This window comes from Taurulus bubalis (assembly GCF_910589615.1).
Source record: "Taurulus bubalis genome assembly, chromosome: 2".
In the NCBI taxonomy this organism is placed as follows: domain Eukaryota; kingdom Metazoa; phylum Chordata; class Actinopteri; order Perciformes; family Cottidae; genus Taurulus; species Taurulus bubalis.
This window is the reverse complement of record NC_136590.1, coordinates 44,771,413-44,784,636: the sequence shown is the minus strand read 5'-3', so window position 1 is coordinate 44,784,636 and position 13,224 is coordinate 44,771,413. Positions and strand designations below refer to the sequence as shown.

The window sequence follows — 13,224 nt, the reverse complement described above, 5'->3', positions numbered from 1 at the left end:
TTCTGTGGCTTTGTTGGCGAGGAAAGTCGTTGTGCATGAACTGACCGAACGCTGACAGTTGAGAGGGTTCAGTTCAGTTTAGTCGAGGAAGAGTTTCAGCTCAATAGAGAGAAGAAGAAGAGATTAATAAAGACGTCTCTGTGGGAGGAGTTTGGTCTTCAGGTCTGTTAAAGTGTTAAAATGTGTTTTAAAGTGTATAATCATGTTTAATACATTTACTATAATAAAGTCTTTAATCATATTTTAATACAATATTTACTATAATAAAGTGTTAAATCATATTTTAATACTATATTGACTATAATAACGTAGCTGTTACCGTAATGAAGTGTATAATCATGTTTAAAACATTTACTTTAATAATGTGTTTAATCATGTTTTAATACAATATTAACTTATAATGTTTTTAATTATATTTTAATACTATATTTACTGTAATAATGGGTTTAATGTTTTAATACAATATTAACATATATTGTTTTTAATCATATTTTAATACAATATTTACTGTAATAAAGTGTTAAATCATATTGTATTACTATAATAAAGTCTTTAATCATATTTTAATACTATATTTACTGCAATAACGGATTTAATGTTTTAATACAATATTAACATATATTGTTTTTAATCATATTTTAATACAATATTTACTGTAATAAAGTGTTAAATCATATTGTAATACTATATTTACTGTAATAACGTAGCTGTTACCGTAGCTGTTACCGTAATGAAGCGTATAAACATGTAATACATTTACTTTAATAACATGTTTAATCCTGTTTTAATACAATATAAACTTATAAAGTGTTTAATCATATTTTAATACTATATTTACTGTAATAATGTAGCTGTTAAAGTGTTAAAATGTGTCTTAAAGTGTATAATCATATTTTATACATTTACTGTAATAACATGTTTAATCATGTTTTAATACAATATTAACTTATAAAGTGTTTAATCATATTTTAATATTATATTTACTGTAATAACGTATCTCATCTTCATCTGCGGTGGACGTGCTGTCGACAGATCAGATGAACACCACGAACAAGTTAAAGCGAGCTTTAGAGAAACTGGAATATCCTGTGTGTGTGTGTGTGTGTGTGTGTGTGTGTGTGTGTGTGTGTGTGTGTGTGTGTGTGTGTGTGTGTGTGTGTGTGTGTGTGTGTGTGTGTGTGTGTGTCTGGCGTCACTCGAGGACACTAAAGATAACAGATCCTCCTCATTTTGTTTTTCCCATTCGCAGGTATGAAGAATCGGGAGCGGTTGGCGGCGTCCCTCGGGCGCGTTTGTCCTCTGGCCGCTCGGCTCGTGAGTCTCTGCTCTGCACACAGACGCTCTGGGAGGGAGAAGAAAGACCGCCTAAAAATAAACTGACACGCAGGAACCACCAGCAGGAAAAAACAAACAAATAAAAGAGGAAGAGGACAAAGAAGAGCTTTTTCTCTCTCACTCTCTCTCTCTCTCGCTTTCTCTCTCTGCTCCATTTCTGTGTCCTCGTTTCGGCCAGAGAGGAGGTGTCATGTCCCGGCCTGGGGAAGTCCTTCATCTTTATGTGGAAGTGAGGTCTGCTGCCCCGGATCAGAGCGGAGGGAAGGACGGTGTTGCTCAGGGGCGATCGGCTCAGGACGGCCCGACGGAGCTCCTGTCTCAGCTGGCGAGCCAGACGACCGTCGCCAAGACGCCCTCGCACCACCGTCTGGTTCAGGACCGCTCGCGAGGCCGGTCTCCAGCCGGCGGCTCCCCGACGGTCGCCAAGCACCGGAGTGCGCCGCGCGATGCGGCCACCTCCGTCCAATCTCCGCCGACGATGCCCTCTTCTGGAAAGGTCGGCGTCCCGCACACTCCGCCAATCCGTCGCGGGTTCAACGAGGAGGTGGTCGGCGACGGCATGCGGTCCGTGGTCACCTTCAGCTACATCGAGAAGGCCAACGTGAAGACGCTGGACAGCCCGCGCAGCTCTGTGTGCGAGCGGGGAACCCGGGAGGAACGGTCCACGCCGTCTCACTTTCGCAAAAGGCTCAGCGACCCCGTTTGGTTCGGGAGTCCCGATTCATCGTGCAGCTCCAGTCCCAAGCTGACTTTCCGATCGCCGGGGAGTCGACGGCAGACTCCCGGCGTTCGGCAATCGGCATTGGACCCCATCGGCAGGGCGGCTACCCAGAGGGCCGTGGAGGAGTTCGGGTCCCCTCTCTTGCGGATCAAGCTCGCCCACGCGCTCGAGCAAGCCTCGTCCTCGCGCTACAACCAGCAGCCGCGCTGTCAGTCCTGGGCCGGGTCGCCCGTCCAGCGTCAGAACATCAGCGTAAACCTCAAAGACCACCTCACAGATTGGAGCCAGGCCGTTTGCGGGCTTCCCCGGAGCCCGGCCTCCGACCGGCTATTCTCAAAGTCCCGCGTCGAGTCCCAGAGTCCTCTTCACTGGTCGGCGGAGGCCCGAGCTGTGGCTGGAAGTCCAGCCATCAAAAGACATGTTCACAGGTCCAGCGCTTCACCGCAGGGAGCACTCCTCCAACTTGGCAATAATGTAGTTGAGGGCCTGAACCAGTTGAGCGACAGTAAATCCTCTTCTCCGACTCAAAGCCCTGCCGTCGCCCGCAGGCTGGCGGAGGAGGCCACCAAAGTATCCTCCATTTTCACAGAGGCCAGAAGGTCCTCGTTGCACAGCGCTTTAGGTGATCCCACCGGGGAATCTCACAACAACTCGGCTCCAAACGCACAACAGTCTAAGCAAACGCTGAAGATGAACATCCCTTTAAACGACCAACACACACCAGCAACAGACAACGCCGACTCTCACCAGCCTGAAAGATCCATCGTGACGTCGCACGAAACGAACTCCCGCACCAGCTACCAAACGCACCAGGAGGACTGCATTCAGAAGTCGCGGTGCCAGAGCTCCACGGGTTCCCCCGCCATTCCTTCACGCGTTTTCCGTCCCTCTCATCCTCCCACGGAGCTCAGCTCTCCCATGAGGGACCCCCGGCTATTCCAAGCGGAGCTCCGCGCGCCGGACACCCCAACGCTGCATCGCCGGCAGCTCCCGCAGTACGCCAGGGACTCCTGGAGCCCGGACCCGGACAAGAGGGGCGACCTGAGCTGCTTCGAGCGAGGCGACTGCACCGAGCTCGCCCGCAGGCTCTTCATCAATCAGAGCGTCGAGGAGGCGCCGGTCAGCTGGACCTCCAGGCAGCAGTGGGGGAACCAGCTGGAGAACGGCCCGAGCCCCGAGGACGGATTCGGGTCCGGCAACGACCGAACGCCCGATCGTCAACCCGATCGCAGGCCGCTCAGTCCCACCGCCCAGCAGAAACGAGCGGAGCAGAGGCGGCGAGAGATCTTGCTTCTGGGGCCGGTGGCACTGGACTCTCCCGAGGAGGACGAGGGCTGCGAGGAGGAAGGAGGTCGGGGGAGCGACGAGACAGAGGGCGACGAGGCGGAGCAGGAGAGGGCGGAGGGGCCGGCGGAGGCGGAGCAGAACGGAGCGATGGGAGGGTCGTCCTCGCGGAGCTCCAGCGGCGTGACGGGCAGCTTGGGGGACCGGGACTGCGCGTCCCCCGAGTCCAGCCAGTCCAGTCACCAGAGCAACGAGACCGGCGCCGCAACCTCAGGGATACAGGTGGGCACCAATCACACGCTTGGTTTTCTTTTTTTTTAGGATTTAGAAACTTAATGGAATATTCTGGCATTTTGGGAAATAGTCACTTTATTCCAAGTGTTTCGATGTGGAGCTGGAGACTGGCAGCTGTTGGCCTAGCTTAGCATTAATACTGGAAATAAGTAACAATACAATACAGTGAACAATTGTTGTTATTCATTTCTGTTTGTGTTAAGATACATTTATGAGATGTAGAATGTTAACTTGTGAGCTTTAAATGTGTTTTTCACCCTGCTTCCAGTTTTTATGCTAAGCTAAGCTAACCACCTCCTGGATGTAGCTTCATTATCACAGACAGTAGTCAACTGCTCATTGTCAGTTTAATTGATAGCAGACCTTCTACTATTTTGTTGAAATGTACCCAAACCAAATAGATCTATCAAACAAAAATAGTATTATCCACTTGCTTGCCAAGTGATTGATAAAATATATTGATTGCTATTGAGCCAGAGCCAGGAAGCGATTAGCTTAGCTTAGCATAAAAACTGGATGTAGTCCTCAACTCCTCGGCAAAAACAACTGCTGTTTCCCCCTGCTTCCAGTGTTTATGCTAAGCTAAGCTGACGCCCTCCTGGGGGGACAAGTCTATTTCCCAATGTCCAACTGTGCCCTGCAGAGCTAGCATCTTCGAGCTAGCCGCTAGCCCCTTAGCGTGTCTCTGTGTGTGTCTTTCAGACGGACAGTGGCTGTGCAGCGCCGGTGCCCTCGCTCCACTGTCAGAGGATCGCTCGAGCCAAGTGGGAGTTTTTATTTGGGACCCCTGCTGAGGAGGCCGCTAGCAGGGGGGAGAAACGTGAGAGCATGTCCTCCTCAATGTCATCTAGTTAGGACGTCTGGGATTTTATATATTATATATATTCAGTGGGACAAGCAAAATGAGTCAGATGTCAGACTGCTTAATGAAATTACTGAGCCTCATGACCCTTGTTTTTAAAGATTAACACCTCATTAGGGAATTAAACTATTAAATAAAATGACAAAAGAACTTAAATGAGACAGGAGATAATCATTTTAAAACTAACTGATTATCTATTTATCTATTATTTGAAATATGTAAATTCTTTAGGATACAAATTAAGGTGTAGACCTTTGGGGGTTTTACACTTCTAACATACTTTAAAATGTTGTTAATTGAGGCAAAAGTTCAAAAACTTTGAATTTCAAGGGGTTGCTGTCGTTTACCAATACGTAAAATATGCAGGTTTACTGTTCCACATGTAATACACAGGTGAAGGTCACATGATCATCTAAAAGTGATAACAAAGGCAAACAAATATTAAATACCCTTTACCATCTGGTTTCTTTTTTACTTACATGTTGTTTGTTTCCTCCTTTTTGATCAGTGTTGGAAATTCTGAGACTTGTTAGCATAATGTTTATGGTGTGTAAGACATATACCCTAAAAAGAAAATACCCCAAAATAATATTTAAAAAACTAGACAATTCTGATCAGAACCATCTGTCAGAAGCTTTTGATACTTGATACTACTTTCAGGGACATTTTGGTCGGTACCAAAATAGTATTGAAGCGTCAAACTTTTTATTTCTGCTTCTGGACCAATTAGATCAAGCGAAGGATCTAAATGTGTTTTCTGTGCAGTTGCAACAGGGACTTATCAAATATAGCCGGTCACATGTTTGTGTTTCCCTCCCTCCGTCTGCAGATGCCCTGGAGGCCGCCACCGCGCCGCCCAGCGGCACCTCCAGCGAGTCTCCCACCCCGACTCCCCCGTCCTCCCTCCCTCTCCTGCTCTCCGCCGACCACGAGGTGCAGCACGTGGAGGTCGAGCTGGTGACCCCTCCTCCGGCCGCCGTCGGCACTTCGCCCAAAACCGGCATCATTCGCCGCACGCTGAAGTACTCGGAGACCGACCTGGACGCCGTTCCGCTGCGCTGCTACCGAGAGACGGACATCGACGAGGTGCTGCTGGCCGAGCAGGACGACGCCGACTCCGCCTTCGGGAGCAACCGCAGCGTGCAGGGCACCTCGGGGACCGGCAGCAGCCCGGAGGGGGAGGAGAGAAGGGTGGGGACGGAGGAGGAGGAAGAGGAGGAGGAAGAAGAAAAAGAGGAGGAGGAGGAGGAGGAAGAGGAGGAAGAAATGGTGAGCTGGGCCAGTGTGAGGATGCAAGGAGACAACAGGAAGCAGCAGCATGCAGCGCAGGAGGAGCCGGAGGTGTTTGGACACCTGCTGAAGAGGTGAAACGTGAAAACACACCACAAGCACGTGCACGGGTTCACAAAGAAGATTTTTATCTGAATTTAGATCTCACGCCTCACCTATTTCTCGAGTAGCTTGTAAACAGGTCCGGTGGCTTCTGAAACAGTTCAGCACGTCCTGTCTTTATAGGAAATACAGTTCAGACTCTTTAGACTTTAGTCTAGATCAGTGCTTCCCAACCAGGCGGCGACCTCCGGTTCTGCAAAGTGAAGCCAAAGCTGCATTCTCTCTCCTGACCACCAGGGGGTGACTCCTCTGGTTGTATAGAAGTATATGCTTCATGTGTTAAAGCTGCATTCTCTCTCCTGGCCACCAGGGGACGACTCCTCTGGTTGTATAGAAGTCTATGCTTCATGTGTTGAAGCTCCATTCTCTCGACTGACCACCAGGGGGCGACTCCTCTGGTTGTATAGAAGTCTATGCTTCATGTGTTAAAGCTTCATTCTCTCTCCTGCGCATCAGTGTGTGACTCCTCTGGTTGTATAGAAGTCTTTGCTTCATAGGGCACTAATTCAAATACTTTGTAAGATAAATTACCATATATGGTTACAGGCACAATAAAGGGCTACAGCTGCATTGTCTCTTCTGACCATCAGGGGGCGACTCTTCTGGTTGTATCGAGTCTATATAAATTACTCTACTTCTCTCTTGATTCATTCCCTCAGTAAACATTGTAAACATGAGTTTTTGTCTCAATCTCTAGTTTCAAGTCTTCTCGATGCTTCTAACACATTTAAACTTTTCTTTACAAACACATCCGTGTTGCTTCAGTGTTTCTAAAACTCTATCTCTCTGTCCAGACCAATGGAAACGTTTTTTGACAACCACCACCCGGCCCTCAAATCCCCCATCTTGGTCTCCGGTCCTCGCTGCGCAGCAGAGGACACCTTCAGCCGGCACTTTGAGAGCATCATGGAGTCTCACCGGGCCAAAGGCACATCGTACAACAGCCTGGACAGCGAGGAGCTGCTGACCTCCAGCACCCAGACCGTCCTGACCTTTGACCTGCCCACACTCACCCCTGCCATCCACGGACCGGTCTGCCAGAGCGCCAGGCAGATCGTGCAGCTTAGCTTCGCCCCGCTGGCCCACGACGAGAGGCCCAGTATCTCCGACTCTATCTTCACCATGACGGGGGACTCGGACGCCACCCGAGCGCCGTCCAGCGAGAGGCTGAGCAGCGGATCGGACGACACGCCGCCACGAGCACGAGGGCTTTCGCAGCTGGGGAGCAGCTGGTACAGCAACCCGTCCTTCTCTTTGCCGAGGTGAGTGAGCGGCTCACTCAGGATCCTTTCACCACTTAGGGGCAGCAGAAACACACTTTAAACACAACACTGACATATTGTCTCCAGGCAGAAACATCCAGATCTGCTGAGTGAATCCGATATTGAAGTGTCTTAAAAGCTGCATTTTGTCTCCTGACCACCAGGGGACGACTCCTCTGTTTGTATAGAAGTCTATGCTTCATGTATTAAAGATGCATTCTCTCCACTGACCACCAGGAGGCGACTTCTCTGGTTGTATAGAAGTAAATGCTTCATGTGTTAAAGCTGCATTCTCTCTACTGACCACCAGGGGGCGACTCCTCTGGTTGTATAGAAGTCTATGCTTCATGTGTTAAAGCTGCATTCTCTCCACTGACCACCAGGAGGCGACTTCTCTAGTTGTATAGAAGTAAATGCTTCATGTGTTAAAGCTGCATTCTCTCTACTGACCACCAGGGGGCGACTCCTCTGGTTGTATAGAAGTATATGCTTCATGTGTTGAAGCTGTATTCTTTCCACTGACCACAAGGAGGCGACTCCTCTGGTTGTATAGAAGTCTATATAAATGACTACTTCTCTCTTGATTTAAATGATTTATTCATTTAAGTTGAGGCTGTTAGAGCAGCAGATTTATGAACTTTTTTCTAAAGAGATGTTCAACAATCACACATGTTCAGGTGTTTATTCGTTTTTTTCTTTTGCCGTTCATCAAAAAGACGTGTCTCACTTGTTGACGGCTGAAACGCAGTCGAGCTGTTTCACCCAGAAGCTGAGTGACGGTGAAACTGGGTCATGTTTGTTGTTGCGTATCGTTCTGATTTCTATTTATCTCCACTCTGCACGGAAATAGGCCAAGAGCTGCATCTTTATCTGGGGACATAGTCTTCCTCGTACTGTAAACCACACACACACACACACACACACACACACACACACACACACACACACACACACACACACACATCTCTTTGCATTCAGACATAAGCTGAACTGGTGTGTGTTGATGTTGTTAATGGACGGTTGTCGGCCTCCTTGTGCAGAGCAGTGCTGCAGTGCTATTCTGGAGCCGAGCAGCTTCAGAGTGAAGGTCACTAGAAGGCTGCCTGTGTGTGCGTGTGTGTGTGCGTGTGTGTGTGTGTGTGTGTATTATGTGAATCCATCTGAGCATATTCACGTATCTGTATGTGTTTGATTGTGCATGCATGTGCATCTGTAGGTGGTTTTCGATGGTTGTATACTTGAAGTGCATGTTGCGTGTGTGTGCGTGTGTGTGTGTGTGTGTGTGTGTGTGTGTGTGACACAGAGGCAGATGGCCGCTGCAGCAGTGAGGAACTCACCTTGACTGTCAGAGTGCCAAAGACTTTTCTTTTAACCCTCCACAGACTCCCACCTGCGTTCCTCCTCACGTTGCATGCAGAATATCATATTCATGCAGAACATGCATCTCCTCTGCAAGATATGTGGAACCGTCTGTCGGTTATCGTGGGGGTCGATGGAGGCGTACTGTCACACTAACTTACTGTGACAGCACTGCAGAGGTAGAGCGACCGCACCGGGTCACCTTGTTGCTTTGACCACCAGATGGCAGAAGAGAGTAGAAATCAGGTGTTTTATTCCCTTCTTCATTGGGCATAATCAATGCAGGTCGGTAACTTTGAGTTATTTCTAGTTCCCTGCACAAACATAGGCCGTCTTTAAACATAAACTGATTCTTTTGTTATCTCTCTGCTTCCTGATAAAACTCTTTATTTGAGAGCTAAAATCACAGCGGGCTCGTTCAGGTGCATGTTTGCTCTCGAGTCTTATCGCTCCTCTGTAAGCGGCCGGCCCGGTCAGCGCGGAATCTGTGGAATCCAGGAGCGAGACGACCAGACAAATATTTTCACAAGTCCGTACTTTGATAAAAGTTGGAATTTTACTCCCCTCTTCCTCCTCCTTCTCCTCCTCCTCCTCCTCCTCCTCTTCTAGACAGTCCACTCTGTTAGACAGGGGCTCATTGTGCGGCCTAGCGGACTGAGAGGAGGTTAAAACATAACGGGGATGCCGTTAAAGCAAGAAGCCGGAGCCTAAACTCCGATGCTGTAAACAGACTCCACGTCGGACTCGGGCGTTGACAAAAGGCCGCCTCTCCTCTCTCCGCCGGGCAGATATGGTTGGAGAGGAACTCAGCCCGCGGGGTATATCGAGTTTAAACCCGACACCTCTGTTGTGGCTGAAAAGCTCACACCAAAAAACAAGTTGGAATAAAACTTATGCAACACCCGAAAAAGGATGGATATGAGGAGTTGGAGAGATAAAGAGAAATGAATGGAGGGGATAGGAAAATGGAAGGGACGGGGATTTTAGTTTTTTAGGCAACGGACAAGCCAAGTTTTATGCCATGCTTTCAAATCCAAGGTCAGCAGGGGACGTTGAGTTTACACAGTGGAAGAGGGAGGGAGAGAGAGAGAGAGAGGGAGAGAGAGAGAGGGGGAGAGAGAGAGGGGGAGGGAGGGAACAGAAACAACAGCAAACAGACTCAGAAGGAAAAAAAGATAGAGAAGGATCGGCATTGCAGGACAAACAGATCTTTTACTTTTTTCGGGGGTGGAAGGGGGGGGAGAAGAGGAGGAGGAGGAGGAGGAAGCTTTGAGGATCAAATGACAGCAAACACAGAGCGAGAGGGAGACCCGTGAAGTCTCAGTTTGACTCAAAAAAAGCCAAGCGGAGGAATGTCAGAGTCCGCGGGCCTCCGGGGAGAGACGACAGGTGTTCCTCCTCGCCGGCGGTGATGCGTTCAGGTGCCGTGGTCGAGGGGAGAGTGGGGGGCGGGCGGGAGGGCGAGCCGAGGAGAGGTGGCGTTCAGGGGCCGCCGATGAGGGCGCCGTCTGTCTTCTGCTGTCACGGTTCAGCTGCAGACGACCAGGAGAGGTACTTGTCGATCAGGCGGTCTTGCCACAGGTAGGTCCCTACCTACAGGAACCTGTCTCACCTGTCCACACCTGTCTGTGTGTGCATTCCAGAGGATTTGAACCTGACTTTGTAGGCGTTCACGGCAGTTTTAAAACTGTTGAGGGATCGTTTACCAAAGGTTTCTGTGTTAAACTTCAGGCGGCGATGTTGTTCTGTACAGACCGATCACACGGATCACATTCATGGTCCCCAGAGAAGCCTCGATGATTTTGGCATTTCTGTGTTTTTATGACGAACACCTGACTTTTCCTCGAGGTTTATTTATCCAATGAAATATCTCCCAATATCTACTACAATAGATTGTCACCAAATTCGTGGTTCCCAGATGATACATCCTAATGAAATTGATGATCCCCTTGACTTTCCTCTTGTGTCACCATGAGGTTCACATTCATGTTTTTTTTATGTATTGCAATGCACTTTTGGTAGAGAGGTTCCTGGTCCCCAGAGCATAATTTCTGATATAGTTTTCTCGTGGTTTCCAGAAGATTAACCCTCAAGACTTTGGTGATTCTCTTGACTTTCCTCTTGCGTCACCATGATGTTCATATTTGTGGGATTTGTTCATGTATTGTCATGAAATTTGCTAGAGATGTTCCTGGTCCCCACATGATGTATCCTAAACATTTTGGTGATATTTTGACTTTCCCTGTAGCGCCACCTGCCAGTCAAAGGTTACATTTATCAAGTGAAATATCTACTTAATAGATTGTCACCAATTTCGTGGTTCCCAGATGTTAAATCCTCATGACTTTGGTGACCTTTTTGACTTTTAGAGTCTCCATGAGGTTCACATTTGTTGGTTTTTTTTATGTATTGCCATAAAATCTGGAAGAGGTGTTCATGGTCCCCAGGTGACTTTTCCTCTAGCGCCACCAGCAGGTTCACGTTTATGGTTGTAAAGTGAACTATCTCAACAACTATTGGACGGATGGCCATGACATTTGGCAGACACATTCATGTCCCTCGCAGGAAGAACTGTAATAACTTTGGTGATGCTCTGACCTTTCATCTATAGCGCCACCAACAGGTCAAACTTTTAATTTGTCCAATACATTATAAAAAATCAGGACATTCCTAACACACTAAACTGAAGTTGTGCTAACTTATTAGCCAAACCTATTAGCAGGTATTGTTAGCATTGTTAGCATCGAGCTCACAACTCAAAGGCCTGCAGACGTAGTTCTCGCTCTTCTGTGTAATCTGCGAAACCAAAGTGGACCATTGCACCCTTGTAGCTTTCACACCCAATCAGCTTTTGTTATTAATTACTGTTTGCGCTGCTGTGAGTTGGCCTCACTTACAGCGCACGGATGTGTAAGTGTGGGAAGCTTAAGCCCCGGGACTGTGGGTTTTCTTGGCTTGTTCCTCGTGCTGAGAAATCCAAATGAGAGCTCTGCTTGTTCAGGAAGTGCTTCTTACTTTCTGGAATGAAACCCCTCCGCTGTTGAACTGTCATTGTTCTTCCATCCCGGCTGGCGTGACCAGAATGGTCTCACGGCTCTCGAAAGCATCAATGAAGGTCAGCGGCACGCCGAAATTCTAAGCAACTGAACTCGGAGACCTTCGTCTCTGTAATCTGGAAGCCGGAAAAGTAGTTCTCTTTCAGCTCGGCGTGACATAACATGCTTAAAATATTATCACAGGGTAATTCAGATGTAATAAGTTTTGCATTTCTGAACTGGATTAAGCTTTGAAGGGGCTTAATTAGGAAGAGATAACAGGAACGCTGGCAAAAGAGGAGATTTGTGACGTGCATAATCCGAACGTTGTGTTTGATTGTAAAACGATTTTCAAGCATTCTGTTATTCTGGTTACTGAATTAATGTAAAATACGGGATTTGTTTACTACTGCATGTATTCTTCTCTCTCCTCTAAATCCTCTTATATCAGCATGCACATTATATTCAGTTTAACAGATATTTATCTTTCTTTTAAGCTACTTTCTCTTCACCTCCCTCGGTGTATTTTTCTTCTTGTCTTAAAACCTCTTGTGCAGCTGGAAACTGATTTAAGGTCAGCGCTGCACAGATCAGATATTAGTATTAAATTATTGATACAGCAGAGTTATTGGTTTTATTATTATATCACCATCATTCTTTGTTCCTGCTTTCATCCCCTCCTCTCTTTCCTTTTCAATTATTTACAAATCTATGTAATTTGAACCAAAAAAGTTCTTCATTTCCTTTCCATAGCCTCACCTGTCCATCTATATTTGTGTCTAATCACCCCTCTGACCTCTGACCCCCTTCTCCCGCCCTCCCAGCAGGGACAAGGCCCGCCTGGCGACGGACTCGGAGCTGGACCAGGACCTCAGCGAGCGGCTGGGTCTGGACAGCAGCGACACGCTCACCAACGGCAGCCACCGAGCCGACGTGGCGGCGGCCCGGCGTTTGGCCAAGCGGCTCTTCAACCTGGACGGCTTCCGGAGGTCCGACGTGGCGCCCCACCTCAGCAAGAAGTGAGCGGGGCCCGGACGGGGGTTGTTTGTGCCTTTTTAAATGTCTGAGAAATTCTCAAAAAAGTGTGAGGTTGTGTTGCCTCAAAGCACACGTAGCGTAATCCTGCTTAGCGTAGCGTTAGCACCCACCGCTAACTACCTAGCACAACATTTAATAACTGTTATTACCTGCTTGACCCAATTATTATTAACAGGTAACGTACACACAACGAGCAGCAAACACAACATGTCCAACCATCTGTGTGTTACTACATCTGTGTGTTACTACATCTGTGTGTTATTACATCTGTGTGTTATTACATCTGTGTGTTATTACATCTATGTGTTACTACATCTGTGTGTTGCTACATCTGTGTGTTACTACATCTGTGTGTTACTACATCTGTGTGTTACTACATCTGTGTGTTACTACATCTGTGTTTTACTACATCTGTGTGTTACTACATCTGTGTGTTACTACATCTGTGTTTTACTACATCTGTGTGTTACTACATCTGTGTGTTGCTACATCTGTGTTTTACTACATCTGTGTGTTACTACATCTGTGTTCTTGCTCCTTCCACCCGTCATTCTCGTCAGCTGCTTGCTGGTGCTGATGAGATAAAAAAAAAGTTGGATTAAAGGGTTTCTGAACTTTCTGACACAAGCACCTTGGGAATGT

At 47.6% G+C, this 13,224-nt stretch overlaps 1 protein-coding gene across 1 annotated transcript in view; it reads left to right on the top strand.

Annotated features, from left to right (window-relative positions):
• Positions 1-1,251: 1,251 nt before the first annotated feature.
• The window catches only part of LOC306754033 (uncharacterized protein), a gene marked incomplete at both ends in the record, with an annotated part of 48,611 nt that continues 36,638 nt past the window's right edge, over positions 1,252-13,224 (top strand). Inside the window, 6 exons of the mRNA XM_079237945.1 lie at positions 1,252-1,314; positions 1,514-3,622; positions 4,337-4,454; positions 5,326-5,860; positions 6,683-7,150; positions 12,369-12,563. Of these exons, the coding sequence (XP_079094071.1) occupies positions 1,252-1,314; positions 1,514-3,622; positions 4,337-4,454; positions 5,326-5,860; positions 6,683-7,150; positions 12,369-12,563 (3,488 nt within the window). The remainder of the gene's footprint in view (positions 1,315-1,513; positions 3,623-4,336; positions 4,455-5,325; positions 5,861-6,682; positions 7,151-12,368; positions 12,564-13,224) is intronic.